Source organism: Peromyscus californicus, unplaced genomic scaffold (assembly GCF_007827085.1).
Source record: "Peromyscus californicus insignis strain IS unplaced genomic scaffold, ASM782708v3 Scaffold_5__1_contigs__length_169319896, whole genome shotgun sequence".
Taxonomy (NCBI): Eukaryota; Metazoa; Chordata; class Mammalia; order Rodentia; family Cricetidae; genus Peromyscus; species Peromyscus californicus.
Window position 1 is genome coordinate 12,701,685 of NW_026294573.1, and position 25,938 is coordinate 12,727,622.

The window sequence follows — 25,938 nt, forward strand, 5'->3', positions numbered from 1 at the left end:
TTAGAAAATAATCAAATTTATTATCTCTAGGGATTGGGGCAGGAGCACCTTGAGTCCCAGGGTGCCGTCCATCCTTAAATAAACAGTCAGAGGGCCACCTGCTCACTCTGCAGGCGGTGGGCAATCAGGAGCTGTGGGTGGAGTTTCTGCCAGTGTGGGCTGGCCCTCAGCCCCATCCCTAGGACGGAAGACCAGCTCTCCAGCCTGCAGCATCTGCCCGGCTGGCCACGTGCTGCCTGGCCCATACTGCTGGTAGAAGTCCGCATCCGTCTGGAACATGACCAGTGCCTGGGCTGTGTGGATCCGAACATGCTGGGCCAGGCTGTTGGCATCCAGGAACTTGTCCCCGCAGGAATCACAAGCGTAGAGGATGTGGGTGTTGGGGTCTGTGGAGGTGTGGGCTGTGGTCAGGATGGGAAGGACCCTGGGTCCGCCGGCATCCATACCCCAGACTGCCCCCCTCACCTTCTTCCTGCACCTGCTTGACAGCCTTGCTGATCTCAGCTTTCAGTACTTCGGTCTCATCAGCTGTCACTGCAGCCCCCACTGGTACCACTGTGGGCAGAGGCAGCAGGGCCTGAGGCAGAAGCCACAGGGACCTACCCCACTGTTGCCACCAAGGCAAGCCGCCTGTGGCTACCCTCTGCTGCCTACAGTCCACACCTGTGAGCTGAGTGACCGCTGCTGCTGCCAGTGCCTCAGTGGCCAGTGTGACCATGTCGTCCACAGTGACCACGCTGACCTCACCACCCTCTTCTGGCTCCAGGATCTTGATGCCCGCCTTGCCCTGATGCACGGTCTTTACGTGAGAACGCAGGTTGTCTACCCGGTTGAAACCACGACCACACTTGTCACACAGGTAAGGCTTCTCTCCTGGTGGTGAGGCAAGTTACCAGCCTGCCACCGCCAGGCCTCCCAGTACCCAGCAGCCCCATCTTTTCTAGCAAGTTCTCTGGCAGCCGCCAGTGCTGACAGGTGCCTCAAGAGCACCCTCCTCCTCGAAAGCTCCGAGGCAGGTGGAGTCCACATTTGAACTGAACTTCACGGCTACCTGTAAACAAGTGTGGCACAGGGTTCCCTACCTCTACCCCCTACCCTCCTCCTGCCAAACGGGCTGGGAAGGGATGGACCCAGGCAGGCAGCACACGCTCACCAGTATGGATGATTATGTGCTTGGACAGGTCCCCCACATCCACAAAGGTCCCCCAGGCAGGCAGCACACGCTCACCAGTATGGATGATTATGTGCTTGGACAGGTCCCCCACATTCACAAAGGCCTTGCTGCACACGCTGCACTTGTGCGGTCGGATGTTGTCATGGTGGCGAATGTGATTGGCCAACTGGCTGGACTGGACAAATCTATAGGCCACAAATAACGGGGCTCATGTTGACCCACAGGAGCCATGGTGTGTGTGGGGGGGTGGAGCTTAGGGGGTACCCACCACTCTGGGACACAGCCTGGGACTTGGCCTCATGCTCCCTGGAGTGGGGGCAGGCCACTACCTCTTGCCACAGCGCTCACAGACGTAGGGCTTCTCCCCCGTGTGTTGGCGCACATGGGCGATGAGGGAGCTGGCTTGAGTGAAGGCTTTGCCACACATCACACACTGGCACGGCTTCTCACCTGGGGCAGAGGCACAAGGCACTAGCACCCACTCGGCTCCCTGTGCCCCCTCCACAGCCCACACAGGGCCTCCTCACCCACCCGTGTGGATCCGTACGTGCCGCTGCAGCGCGCCTGGGTCAGCAAACTGCCGCTGGCAGTGGGTGCATACGTAGGGCTTCTCCCCGCTGTGTATCCGCAGGTGCCGCTTGAGGTTCCCTTTGGAAACGAAGGGCAAGACTGGTGTGCTGCACTGTGAGGGGCCGAGGGGTAAGGATGGGGAGCCAGGGTGCTCTGCGCCTACCTGAGGTGGTGAATTGCTTCCCGCACTCCCGGCACTTGAGAGGGCCGTCGGCAATGTGGATCTTCAAGTGGGCCTTCAGGTTCCCTACCTGCACCCAGACAGGGGCTCAGAAGGGTCCCCCAGGAACCTGCTTCTCCCGGGAATAATGGACTCTCTGGTCTCTCACAGGGGCAGAGCCCCATCCCTGACCGAGGCCCAGGCTCCTAGCAGTGGAAGGGCACCGCAGCACGGCCCGCTCTAAGCTTGCCCTTCAGGGTGCCATCCTAGGAGAGTCCCTAGGCACAGATATAGTGGCTGTTCTGTGCCAACCCTGGGGAGCCACCAGCAGGACCCACCCTGCTGGCTCAGGGAGGGGTGCACACCTGGTTGAACTTCTTGTCACAGTGCGGGCACTTGTGCTCCTTGTTGGTGTCGTGAGTCTCCAGGTGGCGCATCTTGGAGGTGGGGTCAGAGAAGGAGCGGCCACAGTAGTCGCACTGGTAGGGCTTCTGGCCACTATGCACCAGCTGGTGGCGCTTGAGGTTGCCTGAAGTCGTGAAGAGCTTGCCACAGTCCCCGCAGCGGTAGCGCGCCTCCCCCGAGTGCCTCTTCTTGTGCAGGTTCAGCAGGCTGATGAGTCTGTAGCTCTTGCCGCACTCCTCACACCCATAGGGTTTCAACGGGCTGTGGGTCAGAAGGTGCGAGGTGACAGGAAGGGGCCTTGCAGGGTCCAGGGAGGCCCCCAGGCTGGGGGAGGCAAGGTGGGTACCTGTGTGTCTTCTCGTGGGCTTTGCACGCTGCGGGGTCTGAGAAAGCCTTGCTGCACTCGCGGCATGAGAAAGGTTTCTCACCCGTGTGGATGCGGATGTGGCGTTTGAAGTTGCCCGTGTGCGTGAACTCCTTCCCGCAGTCCTGCAGGCGCAGCAGGAAGGGGTGCGTGAGGGACTGGAGAGACCCTGGAGGCACAGGGCTGGCACCGCCCACGGCCCCGCACCTCGCACTTGTGGATGATGGAGCCGTAAGCCTTGGACTCAGTGCGATCCCCATAGGTGCCTGAGCGCAGGTTCCGGCCCTCCATGCCAAGCTCCTGCCCAGAGTCTGTGCCCGCAGACTCTTCGTTCTCCTCAGGGGTCTCCCCGTTCTCCAGATGCATCCCCTCTTCCTTGACGATGGCAGGCCCTGTGCCCTCTTCCTCTTGTTCCTCTTCTCCTTTGCTGGCTGGTTCCACTTCCATTTCTGCACGGAAGAGAGCAGGTACTGAGGGACTTGCCTGGGCTCAGAGTCCCTTCTGGGTCTGGTCCAACTCTGTCCCCACTTCACAAATGCCTTTCTTTAGGTGACAGTGACTCTAGGGAGTGTAACCTAAGTATTTGCTATTCGGAGGGCGTAAGGCCTCAGGCAGATGTGTAGCACTTTCAGTCAACAAGTACTTGTGATGTAGGCTGTGGGAAGCATGGCACACTTGTGTAATGCCCAGGGCTGAGCAGAAGCTCCAGGGCTATGTCAGGATGCTTCCAGACTAATGGAAACATGGAGGGGATGTACAACTAAGACAGCTTATGACTCAAGAAAGAAAAGAGTTCAAGTGAATAATGTCCAAGCAGGACAGGCTAGAGAGGGAAGAGATGACCCAAGAGGGCGGTGGGCTATGTGTGGCAAGGCCGGCCCTGGCTGGGGAAGGGGGGCACCTTGCTCTGAGCTCTCTGACAAGGCCTCAGCTTCTGCAGCAGCCATGCCACTCGTGGGGTCCGGCTTGAGCTCCACGGGTGGAGGCTCCCGGGGAGCATCAGCCTTCTCCGTCTGCTCTGCACCTGAGGAGGGATGGGAGGCTGGATTGGGACTCTGTCCAGGGGCCAAATAGGTCTCTTCCATGGCTGGAGCAGACCTGCAGACCAAACTACCTGAGCTAGCCACGAGCCAGAAAAGTAGAGGAGCACACGCCACCGCCCTCCCAGGCACAAGGCCTTTCCTACTCTGGGGCCCGGGCTGCTGGCAGGTGACGGGCAGCACCAGTTTCCTACTGTCCATTACCTTCTTCCAGGTAGCCAGCCCATGAGCACCAAATCACAACTCACCACTGGCTGTACTTTCTGCCTGGCCACCCCGCTCCTCTTTGAGCTCTCTGCCTGGGCCCGGCTGTGGACTGCTTCTTGCTTGGTCCAGCCTGCTCAGCATGGTGGCGGCAGCCTTCTCCTCTTTGGCTCTCTTGTCTCCTCCTGGAGACAGGACAGGACAGACTTGTCATTTTCCAGCAAGTGTCCACTGCCAGAGGGGTGAGGCGAGCCCCCTGGGGACTTCCAGGTGCTTCACTGGTTTGTTCTTCACGACCACTGAAGCTGTGACAGCACAAGTGATGTCACCGTATACGGGAGTGCAGAAGACACTGGGTGTGTGTCAGTGCTCACAGGAGGGGACATGATCCTCTGACTGCATACAGCAAAGAACCCTGCCCATGATGGGAGTCGGTGGGCTTCTGAGGACACCCTGAGAGCCAGGGAGCTCGGGGAGGGCAGCTACTGGAGGGCAGCAGGGGCTCTGCTCCCTGGCACCCAGTGATCCAGGTGTGGCTCCTGCTCTCTGGTGCTCAAGGGTAGGAAAGGGCAGGTGTGGGGACCCTTTCCAGGAGTGCCTGGTCAACCCTTACCAGCACCCCGCAGTGTCAGCAAGGTAGATGAAGAGTCTGACACCCAGTGAGGTGACCCAGATCAGAAACAGGGCCTCCAAAAGAAGCCAAGTTCCTTGACCACTTTTTAGGACAGGCTCCAGTGACCTTACCTTCCACGGCTGAGGCTTCTGTATTTTCCCCAGTGCTACTGGTCGGCTCAGCAAGTGACTTGAGTGCATGGCAGGCTGTGATAATGTCGTGCATCTGGAGGAAGCTGGCCACAGCCAGCACATCATCCACGTTCTCAGGGCTAAGGTTCAGCTTAGCAGTGTACATGAACTCCAGCACCTGCCCCAGGCCTGTCAAGGACAGGACAGCCATCACAGACCAACTTCAGGGCCTAGCAATGTTTCTCCACCCAACAGTGGAATCAAATTTTGGAAAGTTGAGTGGTAAGCCTCCACTTCCTGTCTGCTGGGCTAGGGACACCTGAGGACAGGCCACCCCATTCCTCTGACAGCGTGGTCTTCAAGACGCCGTCACCTGCTCTACCTAACCTCCAGCCATCTGACGCTTGTGTGTTTGTTTCCACATCTATAAAAGAAGAGACTACTTTGTCCTGACCATCTCAAAAACAGGTCAGAGGGCTCTGGGTAGGAGTACAGACCCAAGGCTGGTCTATCCTTCCTCAATCCCAGGCCCAGCTAGCCCCTCAGCGTTTTTTGTTTTGTTTTGTTTTGTTTTGTTTTTTTGGAGACAGGGTTTCTCTGTGTAGTAGTTTTGGTGCCTGTCTTGGAGCTTGCTCTGTAGCCCAGGCTGGCCTTGAACTCACAGAGATCCGCCTGGCTCTGCCTCCCAGGTCTGGGATTAAAGGTGTGCCCCACCACCGCCCGGCCACCCCTCATCATTCTTGACACAGCCGGGCTGTCGGCCCTAGGACTGATCTGGTCACGGGAAAGGGATGAGAAGGGTCTAGGGCCAGCCTTACTGTATCCCTGCTAACAAGGCTGGTCCTACTGTCTCTGCCCTCATCGTACTGTGAACCTGTGTCCCTGGTCACTCCATGCCTAGTCAGAAGAGATGGGATAAACTTGGTACCCATAGGATCAGAGCTCAAACTCAGGTGGGACATGGCCTGCTGGCACTGCCCTAAAAGGGCCCTGCATGATATGAGGCTCCGGCCCCAGCAAGGTACCTGCGGCATTACTGATGTCCAGATGTACCACGTCCTTCTGGTCCACAAAGAGCATCTTGAAGTATTCACTGCAGGCTGCCAGCACCGCCTTGTGAGCCTTGAAGTCAACACCATCCACCACAAAGGTGCAGTCACAGAGAAGGCCCAGTTGCCGCTGCTGGTTCAGCTGCTCCAAGACACGCTGGCTGTGCTGGGGGAAATCCATGGCTGCAGAAAGCCAGAGCCTTCTGTCAGCACCGAGAAAGGACGCCAGCCCAACCTGCCGCCAACTCTCAAGCCCCAGGTGAGACTCACCAAGGAGCATTAAACAAGGGAGAGGTTTTCTACCACAGAAGGGCAGATGATTCCAGACACTTGCTGCAAGCCAAGGCAGCCCAGTGGCTCCCAAAGCTTACCCAATAGGGCAGGTTCCCCAAACTAAAGAGTACCAAGATAGCTTGCCCCCAAAGCAGAATACACAGGAAGCAATGAGCTAAGGAGTCAAAATGCTATCTCATAAAACAGCTTAACACGTTTTACAAAAAGAACACACACACACACACACACACACACACACACACACACACACACACACACACACGATTGGAATAAAATGCAAGCGTGCAAGCGTCAGCTTTGGGGCTCCAAGTCCAGGCGGCTCTTCCATCATCGGTTGCAGTACTCCCTCTCCTCCAGCTGCTACAGGCAGGTTCTGTTCCTTGTCCACACAAGGCTGGGTTCTTTAGGGTGGGGATTTGACCCGGCTCTCTCCTTCCCCGGCTTTCCTACCCCGCCCTTGCTTAGTCCTTCCCTCTCTCAGGATCAAGGAGCTACATACAGCAGTTAAGTCTGCTGCATCCAGAAACCTCTGAGTGGTGGCTCTCCCAAGAGAGATAAGTGACTCCAATCCTGATCCAAGAGCTGCCCGGGCGGCTTCACTATTAAGGGCTTCACTTAATGCCTGGAAATCCCACAGCTGTCCCAAGGGAGCGCACTTGAAAAGGTCCTGGCCTGGTGCCCAATTATGAACCACACAGATGGAGCTGAGATGACATCCAAGTAGCCCCTGCCTGCCCAGCACCACTGCAAAACCTTCTCGAGATAGCTGTCTTCTAGGGAAACAATGCATTTTTCTTTATAGAGAAGGAAGGTGTTTAGGAACATTTCAAAATTAAACCTGGCCCCCACTGTGTGAGGCCACAGTACATAGAGCTGGCTGCATTGCTGGATCCAAATCCCAGGAACAACCAGCTGCTCCAGAACCAGACTGCCCTGGGCAGGAGAGTGACTTTGGGGAACTCTGCCCCAATGCAGCAGCACTGGCTGCTCCTGATCCTGGGCTGTCACTGGCCTACAGCCTAGAGCTGCAATGACCACGTGGTGTTGGGCATCTGAGGAGAGCCAACAGAAGCCACACCCCTTCACGCCAGCACAGACACATTCGCCACCCTGTGGTTTCTGGAAACTTCTGAGTATTTGCCTGCAATCTCAGCACTTAGGAAGCTGAGGCAGAAGGATGACAAGTTCCAAGCCAGCCAGAGTCACATAAGTCACTGTCTCAAAGAACAAGCAAATATCAGAGTATGTACTTGCTGAACTAAGGTGAAGTATCTAATGGGCAACGTGGCAGTGGTATCAGGCCAGGTGCAAGTTCAAGCTGGAGACCCAGCCCTGTTCCCCCAGGCCCAAGCAGGGGCACTGCTTCTGGGCCTGGCAGTGCCAACATCTACAACTAGAAGGCGCCTACAGCAAGAGTTAGATGCAGGACACCCACAGTAACGCCACTGCACATGGGGACACCTTGTAAACACTTCCTCTAAGTCAGTGGTTCTCAGCCTTCCTAATGCTGCGACCCTTTAACACAGTTCCTCATGTGCTGACCTCACCATACATTCTTTTCATTGTACTTCATAACTCTAATGCTGCTGCTCTTATGAATCGTAATATACATGTCTGTGTTTCCCAATGGCCTTAGGCAACCCCTGTGGAAGGGTCGTGACCCACAGGTTGAGAATTGCTGCTCTAAGTCCTCAAACCCCAGAAAGCCAACTCCCACTGGTGACCTGAAGGGATGAGAGGGAGAGTCTTCGGTGTTGCTGTTCAAGGCACAAGACACTGAGAGGAAGCCATGTCCAGGCCTGGGGCGAGCTGCCCTTTCTGAGGTGCCCAGGAGCTGAAAAGCACACACACACACACACACACACACACACACACACACACACACACACAGAGAGGAGGAGGAGGCACAAAAGCAGAAGGCGCGACAGCCCACGCCACACTGGTGCTAGAGCTGTCTTCTAAGGGGAAAGCTGGGGCAGACGAGAGTCCTAGTCACCTCTCCACAGGCCCAGGGAACCACCTCCTGAGTGCAGAAAGGGGCCCCCATGCCGTATGTCTTCTGCTAGGTTAGGAGTGACCAGTGTACACCTGGGGGAGCCCTGGTGTCCTTCCTTTGTCTGGGGTGGTCATCCAGTTCCTGGTCCATCATTCACCCCTTGCATCACTGTTTCGCTGTGTTCTATATCCCTTGCTTTACAGCAAACCACTCCAACTCAGTGAGTGGAGCCCTCAGAGGTATCTACTTCTTAGAGCTTCGTGGGCTGTCTGTCTGTCTGTCCATGGTTGTCTCCTCCCCATAGTGCTGTGTCAGGCCTCTGCTGGGGGATGTCTTTCTGTATGCTGTGAATATATGTTGGTCCCATTGCTTAATAAATAAGCTGCTTTGGCCTATGGCAAGGCAGCTTAAAGGCAGGCGGGAAATCCAAGCAGAGAGACAGGACAGAGAAAGGCAATAAGAGAGACATGAGCCCACCGCCCCAAAGAGCAACAAGATGTCAGACTGGTAATGGCCACAGGCCACGTGGCATAACAGATTAATAGGAATGGGTTGAGTTAAGTTATAAGAGCTAGCTAGCAAGCAGCCTGAGCCATAGACCAAACAGTTGGTAATTAATATTAAGCCTCTGAGTAACTATTTTATAAGTGGCTACAGGACCGCAGGTGGGAGGGATTCGTCCCAACTGTGGGGCCAGGCGCGACCAGAGAAACTTCCGACTACAGTCACTCCATGTGACTCCATCAGTGAGCAACTGGAGTTTTTGCTGTTGTTTTTCGAGACAGGGTTTCTGTCTGTAACGGCCCTGGCTGTCTTGGAACTCACTCTGTAGACCAGGCTGGCCTCAAACTCAAGATCTTGATTCACCTGTCTCTGCCTCCTGAGTGCTGGGATTAAAGGCGTGCCCTACCCCCTGGCTGTTTTTTATAATTTTTTTTTTTTTTTTTTTGGAAAAGGGTCTCACTGTGTAGCCTTAATTGGCTTAGAACTCAGAGATCCACCTGCCTTTGCCTCTCAAGGCTAGATCAAAGGTGTACGCCACCACGCCCAGCCACCACGCCTAGCCAGTTCAAAGTTTCTAATAAAACAAACAAAAAGCAAAACATTAAGAGCAGTCACAGCACAGCCTAGGGCAAAGGCATGTCACTCTGCATGTATCCTAAGGCCCCGGGGGAGTGGCAGGATGGTGAGCCTCAGTGGTGGTGATGACGGCCTGACAAAGGCATATACAGATGGGACCCAGAGGACTGGTGCAGCTCCTCAGTCCAAAGCACTCAGGGACTGAGCTCCTCTCTGTCAGCTGCACAAGCTCCTCCAGCAGTGAAGCAACACAGTTGTCCCAACCTGCAGAGTCACAGGGCCAGACCACCACACCCTGGTCACCTGCAAACCAAGTACACAGCCACCCTGGCACCACCTTCCTGTTGCTGCCTCAGAGAGGCAGGGACTAGGGAGGAACTCTCCAGACTTGAGTCCTGGGTCTGCCACTGGCTGCCAGGGGGCCAGAGTGTCTCCAGCGGTGAAGGGGCTCACACACTCTTTACAGGGTTAGTCACAGTAACTCAGCTAGGCCAGAGGCACACACCTTCAGCACCCAGCAGCTGTCTGTTAACAGGAAGCAGATAGACATAGTCTAAATTACTCTTTTAGGCTCGAAACCCTTATCACATGGTTTCTACATCCTTTTTCCTGGGCACTCTGGATGTGACTAGACCCACCAATCATAACCCATCATCCCTTTCTAAATGTAATCTGGAAAGTTCCTGTAACACATGGGGGAAGGGCATGGCACACAACCAAGAGAGAGCATGTAAGGAGCGAGCCACTGGGGGTGAATTGTCTCTGCTGAGAGGTACTTTACACCAAGTGATTGCACTGGTAAACGCTGAGGGTGCTCTTGTAGGAAGCACCAGGATGCCTGAACTGCACAGCTCTCTCCCAAAGCCAAACAGGCTCCTGTCACACACTGAAACATGATCCAAGTTACTGGCAGGCACTGACTAGCATGAGGGGTGGGGCCACATCTTAGGCCAGAAAACAAATGCTCCCTTAAGCAGACAGACACACTGAGCTTGGCTGGCTCCCAGAATGGACTGGCCAGCTCCAGCTTCCACACAAAGAGGTCACCACGCAGTGCCACTCACCTTTCCTGATCATCTAGGAATACAAGTGGCTCACAGACAGACAGACAGACAGACAGACACGCACACACACACACACACACACACACACACACACACACACACACACACACGCAGGCCAAGGAAACAGAAGTTCACAACAGGCCACTCTGAGAGGTTGAGAGCTATGCACCCAGCCCCACGACCAAGCTGTCCCTTCAAATACAAGCTGGCAGAGAAACCAATGATCAGCACACCTGCTCTCTAGCACAGTGCTCCTCGTCCAGCAAGTGCTGGCCTTGTATCGAGACTGTGTTTCTTCCATTTCTGAGCAGTTTCTCTTGCGATATAAAGACGTGTGCGTGCACACACATAACCTATCTAGAAAGATAATCTTTCAGTGGATGAGAGAGGACAGGGCAGGGAAGAGATCCTCGCACAAAGTTGGTAACCAACTGCTGTGTCTCTGAGCCGTGCTCCCAGCTCCCCCTCTTTTAAACATCCAGATCTTTATATAAACATCCAGATCTGCTTGGAACCACTCCAGACTTGGACACTTCATCCTCTGCTGACAGTGCTACCCTGACTGAGGCCATGTCTACCAGTCCTGAATCCATAGTGTTTTCTGTAACGTGTATTATAAAAAGCCAATTCCTTGTTTGTTTTTGTTTTTCCGGGACAGGGTTTCTGTGTGTAGCCTTGACCGTTCTGGAACTCACTCTGTATGTAGACCAGGTTGACCTTGAACTCAGAGATCCACCTGCTTGTGCCTCACAAGTGCTGGGATTAAAGGCATGTGACACTACCACCCGGCTTGACTGATTGATTTATTGGCCTTTCCTTCTTTTCTTGAGCCAGCAACAGCCTGGCCTCAGACTCACTGTGTAGCACAGGCTGCCCTTGACTCATCCTTCTCCTCACCTCCCAAGTGCTGGGATGCAGGAATGCAGCCCCAAGGTAGGCTTGCTATTTTGCGTTCTCACTTGTCCTCTGATACCCATCATGCCAGGGTACAGCACAAAGGCCTGGACCACATGCTGACGCCTTTTGTTCCATTTTGGTTTTTGAGACACGGTCCTATGTGTTCAGGCTGGCTTTGAACTTGTGATGTAGCCAAGGATGACCTTGAACTCCTGGTCTTCCCACCTCCCAAGCAGAGAAGCCAGCATTTGATATTGTATGTCCCAGCCTCTAGAACTATGAGAAACACACCTGGTTATAACTTGCCCAGCCTGTGGTACTCTGTTATAGCAACACAGAACACACTAAGACACCTGGTGACTCCACAGTCATAAATCTGACTAGGCACAGCCATCTCTGTACTCATGTGAGGTAAAGCGCTACAGCTCTGGGCCTCGTGAGGAAGAACGCTAACAAACAACTGATAGACAGCACAGGTAATGCAGGTATCAGGTGCTGAGGAGAGGCAGTAGAACTATGAGAGCCGAGAAAGGGAATGAGGAGGACGTCTCTGAGGAGTCAGAATTTAAGCAAAGACCCGAAAGAAGTGCAAGAGAGAGCTGTGCCCCTGTCACCCAGGAGCCATTAACCTGGGGGCCAAGAGCAAGTGCCTTTCTTTGAAAGAGACCTGTGTGAAAGGTGGCTGGGCAGCAGGAGAGGCTGAGTCACCCAGGGTCTCAGGGGAAGCTGGACTTTAGAATCAAAGTGTTTCTGTCCCTCTCTCTCCTTCTCTCTCCCTCCCTCCCTCTTCTCTCCTCTCCTCTCCTCTCTCTCTCCCTTCCCCAGGTCCCATGAATCTTGTCTGGGCTCAAATCTGTTATGTACCTGTGGATGAACCTGCTGCCTCCACCCTGCAAATGCTGGTGTGCCACACACAAGGGTTATGTGGTGATGGAACGACCCCAGGGCTTCACGTATGGCGGGCAAGCACATTAGCCATTAAGCTGCACACACTTTTTAAAAAGCCGTGTGAGAATTGGAAACAGAATGACAGTACTCTGGAAGGCCCACTTAGCGGTTAAGAGACTGAAAGGAAGCAAGAGTGAGCAGGAAGGCCAGGCAGCCTCTGCAGAGGGTCACAGGGCCTTGGGGAGGACCATAGACTGGTGTGTGTGTGTAGGGGGGGTCACAAGCTGGCAACAGTACTCTGATTAAGTGCATATGCTGGCTGGGCATGGTGGCACACGCCTTTAATCCCAGCACTGGGGAGGCAGAGGCAGGCTGAGCTCTGAATTTGAGGCCAGTCTAGTCTGCAAAGTAAGTTCCAGGACAGCCAGAGCTATAAAGAGAAACCCTGTCTTCAAAAATTAAATAAGTAAAAAGAGAAAGCGCGCGTCCATTGGAGCAGACATAATTAGCTGTTGAAGTAGATGTGGGCTGTGAGGGGAAGCAGAGGATGATATGAAAGTTCTATCATGAGAAGCTGGCATGGTGGTACCATTCCCTGAGAAGAGGAAAAACAAGAGCCCAGGGAAAATCAAAAACTCTGTTCCCACCAACTTGAGACAAGACGGCAGTAATAAAGAGAGAAGATACTGGGTACCAAGAGAAACAGGGCCAGCACGATGGTTCCGACGGTTACAAGACGGCAGTAATAAAGAGAGAAGATACTGGGTACCGAGAGAAACAGGGCCAGCACGATGGTTCCGACGGTTCCGACGGCTCAGTGGCTAAGGGCCACCTGCTGCCAAGCCTGATGACCCGAGTCCTGTCCTTGTGAGCTCTGCAACTCACAAGGTAGAGAGCACCAACTCACGCTGGTTACCCTCTGACCTCCACATGCACATCATGGCACATGCACACATAAACACAAAATAAATACATAAATGTAATTGTTTTAAAGAGAGAAGAGTGGGAGGAGGCGAACCTGCAGGGACAGGCTAGGGCTGTGACAGGCACACCACGGGCAGCTAGCTCAGCCTCCGCAGCCTGAAGAGCAGCCAGCAGAGAGGAGAAGGAGCAAACTGCTGGGTGGAGACGCCTCAGTCGGCAGCGTGCTTGCTGAGCATATACAAAGTCCTGGGTTCAATCCCCAGCAATGCACAAACCTCAAGTGTTGGCCCACCCCGAAATCCTCAGCTATACAGAGCTTGAGGCAAGCCCAGGTGACAGGAGCTGCCTCATAAAAAAATAGAGCTCACAAAATTAAGACGTTCTCAATTGGACCGTTGGAACCTGAAAAATGTTACTGTCCCCCTACGGCACTGGAAGGGTTTAGTCTTTGGGCCTCCCACAAAATACCACAGAACCGTGAAGGACTTCTTCCTTGAGGGGCTCAAGGCCCCAGTGACATTCAGCACAGTCCTGAGCACTGCGATGCTGAGTCACAATGCGGCTGACTCATGCTTCGGAAAGACACCCACATCCTGCAGGGCATGTGAAAAAAAAACGGTAAAGGGGCTCCTTTCAAAAGGGCACATGGGGACAGTTGTTACCTGCAACCTTTCTGTTTTACCACTTATAAATAATACCCATTCAAAGTTGAAACAGAGGAAGGGAGGAAGTTGAGTTGGGAGGGAGGATATTTACTCAGGGTCAGAGGCCTTCTTTTCCAGCATAAAATCTTTAAGGCATCTCTAGCTGGCTGTGGTGTAATGCACCTGTGATCAGGAGGCAGAGGCCAGAGGACTGCTGTTAGTTCAAGGCCAGCCTGAGCTATCTTATGAAACTCAAAATAACAACAACAAATGACATTTTCTACTTTCTATAAGACCTGGTGACTAAAAACTTCTCAAGAAAACAATTATTTCATAAGGGGAATGGAAAATTACTAGTTTTTTCACAAAGAATGTGTCATTCGGAAAGATTCTGGGAATAGCAATCCCCGAAGGTCCCAACCCTAGAGCAGTGGCACCCTCAACTTCAGGCACAGATGAAGAGCTGCCTGCCGCTGCTGGGAGCACAGCTCCTAGGCCTAGCGACAGCCTAGGGCTTGGAATCAGGCAGAGCTGGTCCTTGGGCAGCAAGAACCCCCACTTCCTTTCTGTAAACCTGGGGTAACAGTGGAGGCTGTTGGGCACCATCATTATTATACAAAAAATATGCTGGAACAGCGATAGCCAGGAGACCAGGGGGGCCACTACCCCACAACAGTGACAGCCAGGAGACCAGGGGGGCACTACCCCACAACAGTGACAGCCAGGAGACGGGGGGGGGGGGGGGGCCACTACCCCACAACAGTGACAGCCAGGAGACGGGGGGAGGCACTACCCCACAACAGTGACAGCCAGGAGACGGGGGGGGGGGGGGGGGGGGGGGGGGCACTACCCCACAACAGTGACAGCCAGGAGACCGGGGGGAGGCACTACCCCACAACAGCGACAGCCAGGAGACCAGGGGGGCCACTACCAGGGGCTCACTTTCCTCAAGCAGATACAACACAAGGCCTCAGTGCTTGAGACCCAACAGCAGCGCCAACTCCTTTCTACAGAACACATGACCTGCACGAGCAAAGAGGCTTCACTGGGAAAGGACACGGTAGGACCATCCTACAGGGAAAAGAGACTAGCTGTCTGTGGTCTGTGACTTCATTGTCCTTTAGAGCCAAATGGCATTCCATCACACACAATTACTGCTGTCACTGCCCAGCCAAACTACACAGGAAGACCCTATTGCTGAAGACAGCACATGCTCTGGCTGCGGGACGGGAGAAATCAAGCTGGAATGGAGATCAAAGCTTTCTCCTGCTGCCTAGCCCTCACGGTGCCGGAGGGTGCTACGGAGATGCTGGGGGAACTGTCAGCAGCAGGCCTACTCACCCCGTCCCTAGGGAGTACACGACTCACTGTCCAAGCAAGAAGTGCCCACTGGAGTAACAGTGGTGAGCCAGTTATGGGGTAACCAAAGGTCCCCTTCTGTGGAGCATCACTCAACTCATTCAGGAAGCTTCTGGAGTGAGAGGAAGTTCTACTCTTATTTGGGTGGGCACCTTCATTGGCCAATGATTCAGGTAGAACATCGTGGGAATAGGGGAGGTAAGGACTCTTGTTATCACCCTCCTAAGCCTGGGATGTCCTTCTCTGGCCCTTGGCCCTCACTCCTCCAGGTCTTCTGACCTTCAAACTCAGCTTCACACCAGCAGATGCAGTCTAACACTGGGCCATTCACCCAGTACTGAGGCCTGCAGATCTGAGCTGAGCCATGCTACCAGCCTCTGGTCTCAGCTTGCAGAAGTCTATGGTAGGCTCTCCTTCTCAACCTGTATAATCAAGGAAGGCAGTCCCTCTACTAAATCCCTCTCACGTGTGTGTGTGTGTACTGTAAGAGAGGTCAGACTAACAGGGACACTACAGTTGCTGTTTGACTAAGGGGATATGACATGGCCATCAAATTGCCTTCTAAATAATGATGTTAATGCTCACAGATCAATGCTGCCGCCAGCGCTGGCCAGAGAAGTCTCTTTTGGGAGTGGGCAGCAGCAACCACAGAGACTAGAATTTGTCTGTCAGTCAGTGATAAACGGGACATCCACAGCACCCCTCTAAGCATCGGGATCTTCATGGCAGGAGGAGCAGAAAGGCTGTGAGCGCCTGCAGGAGAGTGAGTGCGGTAGAACTCCAACACTCACCAGCTGTGATGACCTACACAAAACTGGACCCATCAACATCCTCAGATGGAGCCCAGGGGCTCAGGAGGTGTCACCCCTCTCTGAGGATCTACAAGGAGCTGGTGGCTCCTAGGGGAAGGAAAAAATTACCCATGTTCCTGAAAAAAAAAAAAAAACACCTCACCTGTGCTCCTGTAAGCAACCCTAATTAAACTCACCAGTTAAATGAGAGAGGGAGAGAGAGAGGGGGGGGGGGGGAGAGAGAGAGAGAGAGAGAGAGAGAGAGAGAGAGAGAGAGAGAGAGAGAGAGAGAGAAGGGGTGTGAAAATAGAGAGAGGACTAGCTGGGAAGAAGGGGGAGAACAGATTGGGAGTGTCCAGAATGTGATGGGGAAAACATGATCAAACACATTATGTACATGTATGAAGTGCAGTAATGAAATCATCATTATCTATAATTAACTTGATAAAAAACATTAAAATTATTCAAAAGAAGGAAGTTTCTGCTGAGCATATGGTGCACATCTGTACTCTCAGCATGAGGGTGAAGGCAGGAGAATCAGGAGTTCAAAGCCAATTCAGCTACATGCAACCAATCCTGTCTCAAAAGAAAAAGAATGAAGAAGGACTTAGTGGACCTCAGTACGACACCTGTTCTTCACATGCTGACCTTTCCTGGGCTTTTTTCCCCATTAGGACTGAGTAATAAGGTCCCTTCTAGGGTGAAGATTTAATCAATGTTAAATGAAGGGGACAGAAGTCATAGAGTGACAAAGATGAGGCAGTCTACTAGCACTTAGCAGGCTGCTTTTTTAACTTTAAATCTTCACTACAGTATTGTCTTAGGATTTCCAACAGTCCCAGGCCATGGTGATGTACATGTGTAATCCCAGTGCATGGGGTACAAATAGGCTGGCAAAACACCCATACATTACATAAAATAAATAAATCTTAAAAAAATAAGAATTTCTTTTTATCACAAAGGTAGAGGGCATCCCAGTGTAAAAAGGCAGGCCAAAAATCCCAAGTGCATAGTTGCAATACAGCATGTCTAAATAGCAAGGGATCAGTGGACAAAATAAACACCACAATGTCCACAGATGGGCACTGTAGCTCCAGATGAGCAAGCACCCAAATCATCTGGGAAGAGGGTGGGTTAGTGCCACAGAACATACCAAAGACAAACTGGGCTGGCAAGACAGCTCAGCCTGATGACCTGAGTTCAGTCTTTGGAAGTCATGTAAAGGTCAAAGGAGAGAACCCACTCCATAATGCTGTCCTCTGAGTTCCACACATGCACTGTGACATGCATGTGTCCATATTCAGACACACATACACATGCTTACCTATCAGTGATGTTTAAAAACCTTTTAATTAAAAAGATAACCAAATAGAAAAGTGGGCAAAAAATGTAAACGGATGTTTCAGAAAATCTGGAGGTAGAATGATTCTCAAGTGTAAGCTTCTTGCCTCATTAAGAATCAGGAAAGTGCAAATCAAAATGTGCTGGAGAGGCAGGCATGAGGACTGTGGGAGGTGGGGAGCAGTGGTGTTGCCCACGAGATACAGACAGTGGGCAACACCATCAGCAACAACTCACAAGAATATGGCCACACCCAGCACTAGGAAGGCAGAAGCAGGAGGATTACCATGAGTTTGAGCCAGCCTGAGCTACAGAGTGTCTGGGGCAAACCTGGACTAGTACTGAGCAAGACCGTGAATTAAAAAAGCTAGGTGGTGTTGGTGCATACCTTTAATCCTAGCACTAGGAAGGCAGAGGCAGGTGGATCTCTGAGTTTGAGGCCAGCCTGGTCTACAGAGAGAGTTCCAGGACAGACAGAGTGACACAGAGACAGAGAAACCATGTCTCAAAAAACCAAAAAAAAAAAAAAAAAAAAAAAAGAGTTGAAGAAAACAGTATTATATGGAGTTTTAAAATGTACAAAATTAGCCAGTATGGTAACACCTGCCTGTAATTCCAGGAGGCTAGGGCAGGAAGATCAGGCACACAAGACCATCCTCAGCTACATACCGAGTTTGAGGCCAAACTGGGTACCTGAGACCCCGCCTCAAAAAAAACAAGCACAAGTACAAAGTTACCTGGCACACTGGTTAGTAATACGACCACGTGGTAAAGCCACTACAAAGCAAGGCAAGCTGGGACTAGGAAGAGCTCAATGGACACAGCACCTGCTACATAAGCCTGACGACCTGCCTTCAAATCCCCAGCAGCCGTGTGAAAGCCAGCAGTAGCATCTAGAACCCTGGAACCTGGGAGTGGGGACAGGCGGATTCCCAGGGCTCACTGGCCAGCCATTCTACATTAAACGCAAAGGTTCAGGTTCAGTGTGAGACTCTCAAAAACCAAGGCAGAGATAAAGACACCCAACCAGTGCCCAGCTCCAAAAGCACTAAGACAATGTCTGTAGCATGAAGGGCAGCTGACCTACTCAGCACACTGGGGGAGTCCCTGTGAGGGCCTGGCCCTGGCTGGGACAGAGGCATGCTTCCCTCTCTGAGCTCTGGCTTCTGAGCTAGGTGGAGTGGGGAGCCTGTGGCAGAGACTTCCATCAGGGACAGGAGAGTGACTGAGCGTAGATGCAGCATATAGGCCAGACCTTTCAGGGCCAGAGACTGAGCCTGTGTTTGATGTGACAAAGAGACACCAGGCCTGCCTTCTTACCTGCACCTGACTCAGCCAGATTCTTCCTTCTGAGCCTCTGGTTTCAGAGCTGTGTAGACATGAGGAGCATTTCCATTCTAATCCCAGCCTCTGCCTCCTTCCTTCCTGCCTTCTGTTTGTTTAGGGTTCTGTTTGGTTTTGAGACGCAGTCTCACTATGCAGCCCTGGCTGGCCTAGAATTCACTATGTAAACCAGCCTGAGATCAGCCTGCCTCTGTCTTCTGGGTTCAAAGCATGTGCCACCAGGAAGTCAGAGGGACTCCACCCAACTGAGGGGATCTTAGGACAGGCTTTCAGATGGAAGGAATCAGGTCAAGAATCCTCTCCACACTTCTCAGGATATGGTCTCCAAGGTCCAAAGACCAACGACTTTGATTAGAAAGCTGGGGACTCCTGGGAAAACCAGATAGGCATAGCACAGTCCTGACTCTCCAAGGTGGCACTCAGCTAAGCTGTGCCTCGGGGATGGATAGCAACAAGACTTCCTGCTCTGGCTGGGCTTTCCTCCTGAAACCTTGGCTGGCTTTCTGGGCTCTGAGCCATCCTGCACCTTGCAGCAGGAGGCAGCAGACACCTGGTAAGTACCCATAGCACACCCTGTAGATCCCATACAATTCTCAAAACACCCCCATCTCACAGGTTGTTAGCCCTATTTTACAGGTGGGGAAACTGAGTCTGGACCATGACACAACTGGCCCTCTAGACAGAGCCACAAGATAGGGTGGCAGAGAGTCACACTTCTGAGTCCTCACTGTCCCTTCCTAGGTAAAGGGACATTTACCATTACTTCACTCTAAATTTTCACCACCTCAGCCCAGCCTCTGACATCAGGTAGGTCCCCTGTGCATCCTCACACTGGTGGCCAGACCTCCAAGACACCCTGTATACTGTATGTTGAGAAAATAGTTCTGCACAGTGTGTGAAAATATGTCTCTGATCTTCCTCACATGTCTAAGGCACCTTATGACTGGTCTAATGAAGACTTGAACAGCCAATAGCTAGGCTGGAGAGGATAGGCTAGGCGGGACTTCCAGAAAGATAGGAACTCTGGGAAAGAATCTGAGGTGCAGGTCGGACTTATGGTACTGAAGAGAGATGAGCCATGTGGCAGGACAGATTAATATAAACGGATTAATTTAAGTTTTGAGAACCAGTTGGGAACAAGCCTAAGCTAAGGCCAAACTTTCATAATTAATAAAAAGTGTTATTATTAAGGAGTCCGCGGTCCAAAGAAAGACCCGCCACAACTGTATGTGGCTAAAAGTGCTTTGCTTTTAGAATCCGATCCTGCCAAGCACCTAACGGTGTCTGATACACACTGGATGCAGAGCACACTTGTGGAAAAGCCTGGACACTGGTCCAAGAACCACAAATCTACCCCATACAGTATCCTGGGAACACATCCAGCCCACTCTCACCATTTCAGTGGACTTCACCATGGGCAGGGCTGGGCCCCATACTCATGACCCTGTCACTCTGGGGCCGGAACAGGTTCTCGAAGCTGGATCTCCTCCAGCAGCAGACTGGAGTGTGACTTGTTCTTTGCTCCAGACTCCAGATGCCCCAGGCACCATGCTATAAAAATGCACCATTCTAAACATCAGAACCTTACAAGTGAGCATGAGGTTCCTGCTCTCTCTCCCTTTTTGAGAGATGGAGTTCATATATGATAGTAAAACCTGAAGGAGCCAGCTTGGGCCATTAGATGGATGCTGGCACTGAAGCAAAAACCACATGGTCAAAGAAATCCTGTTGCAGATGCAACTCATGGGCACTGTGGCCTGCTCAACAAGCTCTAGAACGAGTATTTCTAGACTGTTAAGGAGGGAAGGAAAAAGCTGTTTGACTTTGGCCACTCTATCTGGGGTTGCTTTGTTGGAACATTTTAGTTCCTTGATTTGCAACGCTAGAGATTTGAACCCAGGGCCTTAAACAGGCTAGGCTAGCAATCTACCACGGAGCCCTGTAGGAAGACTTTCAGATTTCACCTAATTAAAATACGTCAAAATCTGGGTGTGGTGACACACACCTTCAAACCCGGCGCCCAGGAGGCACCGGCAGAGTGTGAAGCCAGCCAGGTCTACTAAACAAGAACCAGGATAGCCAGGGGTAGAGAGACCTTGTCTCAAAAAAAAAAAAAGCAAGCATACTTTAGTTTTGCTGACAAAAGTAAGTAAGCAGATCAGGCATGATAGCTCCCCTACAGTCCCAGAACTAGGGAAGCAGAGTTAGGATCCCTTTGAATTCAAAGCCAGCCTGAGTGACAGGGCAAATACCAGAGATGCTACTTAAAAAGAACGAAGTTTACCCACCATTTCACAATAAAACTGTAACAAGGATTTTTTTCACTGAATTTTGAGACAATCTCACTATGTAGCCCTAGCTGGCTTCAGACTCAGAGATCCACCTGCCTCTGAATTCCCAAGTGCTAAAACCAAAGGTGTGCACCACCACACCTGACTTTATTATTAATTTTAAAGAAAAAAAAAATCTTCAAAAGGCAATCTGAACCATGCCGAGTGCAGATAATGACTAAAAACACACCTTTCATCCCCACACTCAGAAGGCAGGCAGATCTCTGTGAGTTTGAGGCCAGCCAGGACTACAGAGAAACCCTGCCGCAAAAAACAAAACAAAACAAAACAAAAACCTGTCTCCTACAGACAGCTTCTGTCCTTCAGTATTATAGACATACCTCAGATCTCCAAAAAGCCGGGGGCTCTCTTCTCAGACAATGTGCCTGCAGGAACTCCAGCTCGGCTCCCCTCCTCCAGCTCATCACCTAAATCAAAGATACCCAAGTGGAAGTTCCAGTGAGAACGTGAGGACACCTGCTTGCTCTCCAGGCCCAGCTCCTCCCCTCTCCCATCAATCAGGCAAGTGCAGAGCTTAGGACAGAGCCTGGCAAAAGGTAAGCCCTCAGTGAATGGTAAAATGAATTACTATTGGCCTGCTGTAGAAGACTGTGATGAACAAGATGAACTATCAGGATTCCAAGCTCCACACTCAGGAACTCCTTCCTGAGACAGGCCCAGCCAGTGGTGATGCTCTGCTCAGTTTAGGGTAGCACAGACTTTCCTGAGATGTCCACAACACTGATTCTCATCCCATCCACACCCTCATGACAGTGGTAGATCACCACCAGATAGCTTCACTTCAATGTTTTAGACAGGGTTTTGGTTTTGTTGTTGTTGTTGTTGTTTTTAGACAGGGTCTCACTCTATAGCTCAGGCTGGCCAGGAACTTGCAATATAGCTCAGGCTACATAGTGAGTTGAACTATCCACAATTCTGTCTTGTCCTCACCAGTATGGGATTCTAGGCATGAACTACCATCCCAGGCTTACTGATCTATTTCTCAGGCACATTATTTCCAGCTCCTTTAAAACTAAATCTTTCTCTTGTTAAATGTGTTCCTTGTTCTGCTTCCTACCACAGTGAGCAATGCCAGCATCCACCAGCCAAGGACAGGGGACAGCACTGGGGACTTGGCTTAGCAGGTAAAAGTGCCTGCTTGGCTGTGCAGGCCTGACAACCTGAGTTTGATTCCCTAGAACCCACAATGCAGTGGGTCACAAGTGTACTCTCAGCTCTCCTGGGGAGAGATGACAGACAGATGGGAGAATCAGAACGCCTGGGGTATCGAGCCTGTAATACACTATACAGGAGAAACAGGAGAGACCCTGACTTGACAAGGCAGAAGATAAGAACCAAATCAACTCTTGACATACTGTCCTCTGACACACACATACACACACTTTTAAGAAGAAATGGGACAATCCTGACGCTTCAGTGCTTTCTCGCTGGAGTTATCACCAAGTTTTATCAGTTCTACCTCCAAAATGATCTCTCCCCACTCATTCTCTGCACCTAAACTTACTCAAGGCCACCCTTATGCCTCACTTAAATTAGTCTGGCAATCTCTTAATTGACTTCAGGCTCACTCCTTTATTCCTCTTCAACTTGCCCAGTGATCTTTCTTGTCCACAAACCTGATAATTAAATGCCTTCTCATTAACCTAAAAGCTAAAAGTGCTGAACTTTGGAACGTCCCAAAGACTTAGGCAGAGCTTCAGTGGCCTTACTGCCCATCTCTGCCAGGGGAAGAGGAGTTTGAGCATTCTCACAGACAACACCTTCAACTAAGGACATACCACCCTTCTCCTGCCTCACTCCCCTAAGTACCCTTTAGGTTCGGCTTCCTGGGAGAATGGGACTCCCTGGATTCACCTAGACTGAGTAAGGGGTCCTGGAGTAAGGCTCCCTCCTGCAGCACAGTGATTTCTGAAAGGCCGGTTTCTCTCTCCCATGTGAGTCTTTGCTCTCTGAATGGCGATGACACACGTAAGAGCATGGGACTTTCCGGACATTCACTCTCTTAACTGTAAGCATGCTAGGCTCTGTACACCTATTACCTCATGTAACCTATCACACAATCTTAGAAGACAGGTTTTATTATATGCCCTGCTTTAAGGCTGAGGAAACTGAGGTAGAGTCTTCTCCGCTTGGAGCTGAGAACTCTGGTCCCACTTGCGGACCTAGTCCGCTGGCATCTCCTGCTCTGTTCTCAGATCTGTCAGGGGCGGCGAGGAGGGCAACAGGCTGGACGGATGGGTGGACGAGTGAATGAATGAATGGTCTACGGTGGGGGCAGTGTCCGCCCCGCACTTCGCCCCCCATCCAGGCCGCCCCGCACTTCGCCCCCACGCGGCCGCAGCACGCCCACCCGCCGCGGCCGGCGCGCGGGGTCAAGGGGCGGTGACAGCCCGGCGGCGGGGGCGGAGATGCCACCAGCCGGGGTGTCACCCGGCCCCGGAGGCGACTCGCGCCCCTTTGGCAGCGCGGGTGCACGTCCACCCCTCCGGGCCGCTCCCCGGCCCGCGGCGCCCTCCGCCCGGGCCTCCCCTCCCCCACACAACTGTCCCGGCATCTCAAGTCTCCGGGCCCCTGCGGCTTCCGTCCCGCCTCCCGGGACTCCCCGGCCGCCCGCGCTGGCCCAGCCTCACCTGCCATGTCCCGAACTCTACCACAGGGGGAGGTGCATCACGGCCGCGAGAAGGCCGGGGGCAGCGCTTCACAGCAGACAAAGGGCGCCGCCATGTTAGAGCCGGGCGGAACCGACCTCGCTGGCTTCCCGGCTGTAACTTCCGTCGCTTGCACAGCGCGGCTCAACTTGCGCGACCGCCAACAGGCGCATGCGCCTAGCCACCCAAAAGTTCTTCCTTAGTTTACTTCTGGAATTGTTCCCACTTTAACTCCTAGCTTGACTTTCCGCTCCAGATAGATCCGCAGTGGCACTGACTGTGTGCCAGACGCCATGTTCATCGTCTCACTTGTTCCTCACATCATAAAACCGTGTTATTTCTCCTCTTTTTTTTTTTTTTGAAAGACTGTAAACTTAGCTGCAAAAAGGGTTAAGGAAATTGCATATACTCGCACATCTTTGTGATGGAGCAGAAATGTGAACCTAGTTGTGGCTCCCATTATGGTTTTGGTAATATTTTGCAGTACCGAGGAACAGCAGCAACTTGAACTTGCTAGATGGCTCAGTGGGCAAGGTGCTTGTTATGCAGGCAGGACAACCCAAGCTCAGTCTTGAACACCCAAAATTAAAATCAGGGACAGGAGCCCACATTTAAAACCGGGGACAGGAGAGATGGCTCAGAGGTTAAGAGCACTTTTGCTCTTGCAGAAGACTTGGCTTTAGTTCCCAGCACCCACACGGTGACTCCAATTTCAAGGGATCTGATGCCTTCCTCTGGTATCTGCAAGAAATAGGCATGTACATGGTGCACATACATACATGCAGACAAAATACACATAAAATAAGTCAATCTCAAATAACTAATAATCTAAGCATAATATTAATCCCACCCATCAAAAATAAGAACACCACTACAGTTTAAAGCCAAATTTGAGGCAAGCTTTAATTAAAAACTAGCCACGTGGATGGGAAATGGCCAGGTCCATACCCAGGTTCCTGGGAAAAGGCCCAGAATCAAGTATGGCAACGACTTAAGAAGGAAAACCCATAATTCATTGCATTTCCCATCAAATCCAATCAGGGGCAAGCATACACCCTGACATATTTCCTGTCTACTTACCTCACTCCCACACATGATCAAGCACATCTGGTGCAGATGGGTCAAACAAACTTATTTAGGAGAAGGAAAAACACGTGGTTTGTTATCTCTCATAAACAATAGCCTCCAGCATTTTAGGAACTATCTGTCCTTGGCAAGAGGCTTGCAGATCAGAGACATTTTTGTTTCATGGATTTCTATAGCATAGTAATTAAAACTTAAAATGTAACTATGGCTCTAGCATTTCCCCCCTTGAGTTGTATCCTGAGTCAAATCCTTTACTCTGTGATGGGCACCTGTTTATATTAGGATCTAATAACCATCAGCTTAAGGTATCTAGACAGGAATTATCATTTAACTAAAGCATCAATGATAAAGAGCCAACAGCAATTGGCAGAAGTAGAATGGCCAGAGGCCTTGTGATGGCTGACATCAGAGTTATCATCTAGAAGGAACCTGGAAATGAGAATGGAGACCAGTTATTTACTTCATCTCAGGTCCTCGTTTTTGCAATGACATTTTTTTTAGTCCATCCAAGTTATTTATAATGATTCCTGCATGGTTTATATAGAAACAATTTTCTTTTACAGCTTTATAATAAACTCTCTGTTTTACATAGAGCAGGTTGAGTGCCCCATCATACTATAGAACTCCAGATCCCTTTGGTTTTAACAGGTGCCTTTCTTGGTAAGCCAATAGGCACTATAGGAAGCTATTTTGTCCCATATGACAGGGAGTTTCCTTTTGATCTAATATTCCAGACTGTTGGGGAACAAAGGGAGCATACTCTCTTCTGTACTTCTTGCTGAAACTAGGATGTTGTTGTCAGGGCCCAGGAAGTCTGGAATGCTAGTCAAAGGCAAGGAGGGGATTCAGGCAATGGGGCATTCATCAGAAGTCTCTGGTTTGCTGACCCAGCTGAAGAGGCAGGGTGCATTCACACAGGCTGGACTGGTCCACATCAGCCTTCAGCAAGTCCAGGGCTTTCAGTCATTTAGAGCATGTTGTAGACAGCAGCTGATGCTTGTACGTGTCTGTCAGCCAAGTGGAAATCTGCTCAGACAGATATAGACTACTGACAGAAGTTAAAATTTAGGAACTTAAAGGAAAATCTTACATTTGTAACTTTCCCCAATAGTCCTAGTAATTGGGGAAAGGGAGGAGCCCCAAGACTGTGAGAGAGAGAAATCCATCCTCAGGAATAGACAGGTGGGGAGACTATGCTGTACTTATCTGGAGTCCTTTTGACGTGTGAGAGATGGATCCAAGTCTTAAGACTCCCTCGATTCTCTGAAGTTAACATGAATTTTTTAGTTTACAAAAAGACATGAAAGTTTCAGATATATTAGCATTACCAGTCTGTACTGAAATCCACATTGTAGAAAAAGCAGGTAACAGGTGTCTGTAACACAGCTGGATATAGGCTCACACCTTTGAGTCCTAGCAAAATCTATAGATTTGGGTTAAAAAGCATGAACATTTTTTCTCTGTCTAGAGAGCCAGAAATAGATTGGACAGAAATGTCTTTAGCCCATTGACAAGTACATT

General features: G+C 51.4%; 2 protein-coding genes across 4 annotated transcripts in view; one reads left to right on the forward strand and one right to left on the reverse strand.

Annotated features, from left to right (window-relative positions):
* Window positions 1–23,447, reverse strand: Zbtb17 (zinc finger and BTB domain containing 17). 3 transcript variants are annotated; one of them, XM_052718339.1, is made up of 16 exons: window positions 23,314–23,445; window positions 21,004–21,090; window positions 5,687–5,893; window positions 4,662–4,850; window positions 3,962–4,102; window positions 3,575–3,697; window positions 2,881–3,122; window positions 2,656–2,798; window positions 2,270–2,570; window positions 1,908–1,995; window positions 1,706–1,822; window positions 1,504–1,624; window positions 1,229–1,359; window positions 664–873; window positions 466–555; window positions 1–386 (listed from the first exon to the last, which is right to left on the reverse strand). In XM_052718339.1, the coding sequence occupies exons 3-16, from the start codon at window positions 5,889–5,891 to the stop codon at window positions 103–105; spliced, it is 2,385 nt and encodes a 794-aa protein (XP_052574299.1). In that variant the 5' UTR covers window positions 5,892–5,893; window positions 21,004–21,090; window positions 23,314–23,445; the 3' UTR covers window positions 1–102. The 3 variants fall into 3 exon arrangements, with proteins under 3 accessions (XP_052574299.1, XP_052574300.1, XP_052574301.1); XM_052718340.1 differs by lacking the exon at window positions 3,575–3,697; XM_052718341.1 differs by lacking the exons at window positions 466–555; window positions 664–873 and having other exon boundaries at window positions 23,314–23,447.
* Srarp (steroid receptor associated and regulated protein) overlaps window positions 23,319–25,938 on the forward strand; it is a 17,402-nt gene continuing 14,782 nt past the window's right edge. The window contains 1 exon segment of the mRNA XM_052715425.1: window positions 23,319–23,447. Within this exon segment, the coding sequence (XP_052571385.1) occupies window positions 23,319–23,447 (129 nt within the window).

What these genes read in the sequence shown, in the direction of transcription:
- Zbtb17 (XM_052718339.1), bottom strand. Translation starts at nt 5,891, where the DNA reads ATGGATTTCCCCCAGCACAGCCAGCGTGTCTTGGAGCAGCTGAACCAG. An exon ending in GGACATCAGTAATGCCGCAG is followed by an intron (nt 4,851 to 5,686) that starts GTACCTTGCTGG and finishes TGTCCTTGACAG; the next exon opens with GCCTGGGGCAGGTGCTGGAG. An exon ending in GTGACAAGAAGTTCAACCAG is followed by an intron (nt 1,996 to 2,269) that starts GTGTGCACCCCT and finishes GTCTGGGTGCAG; the next exon opens with GTAGGGAACCTGAAGGCCCA.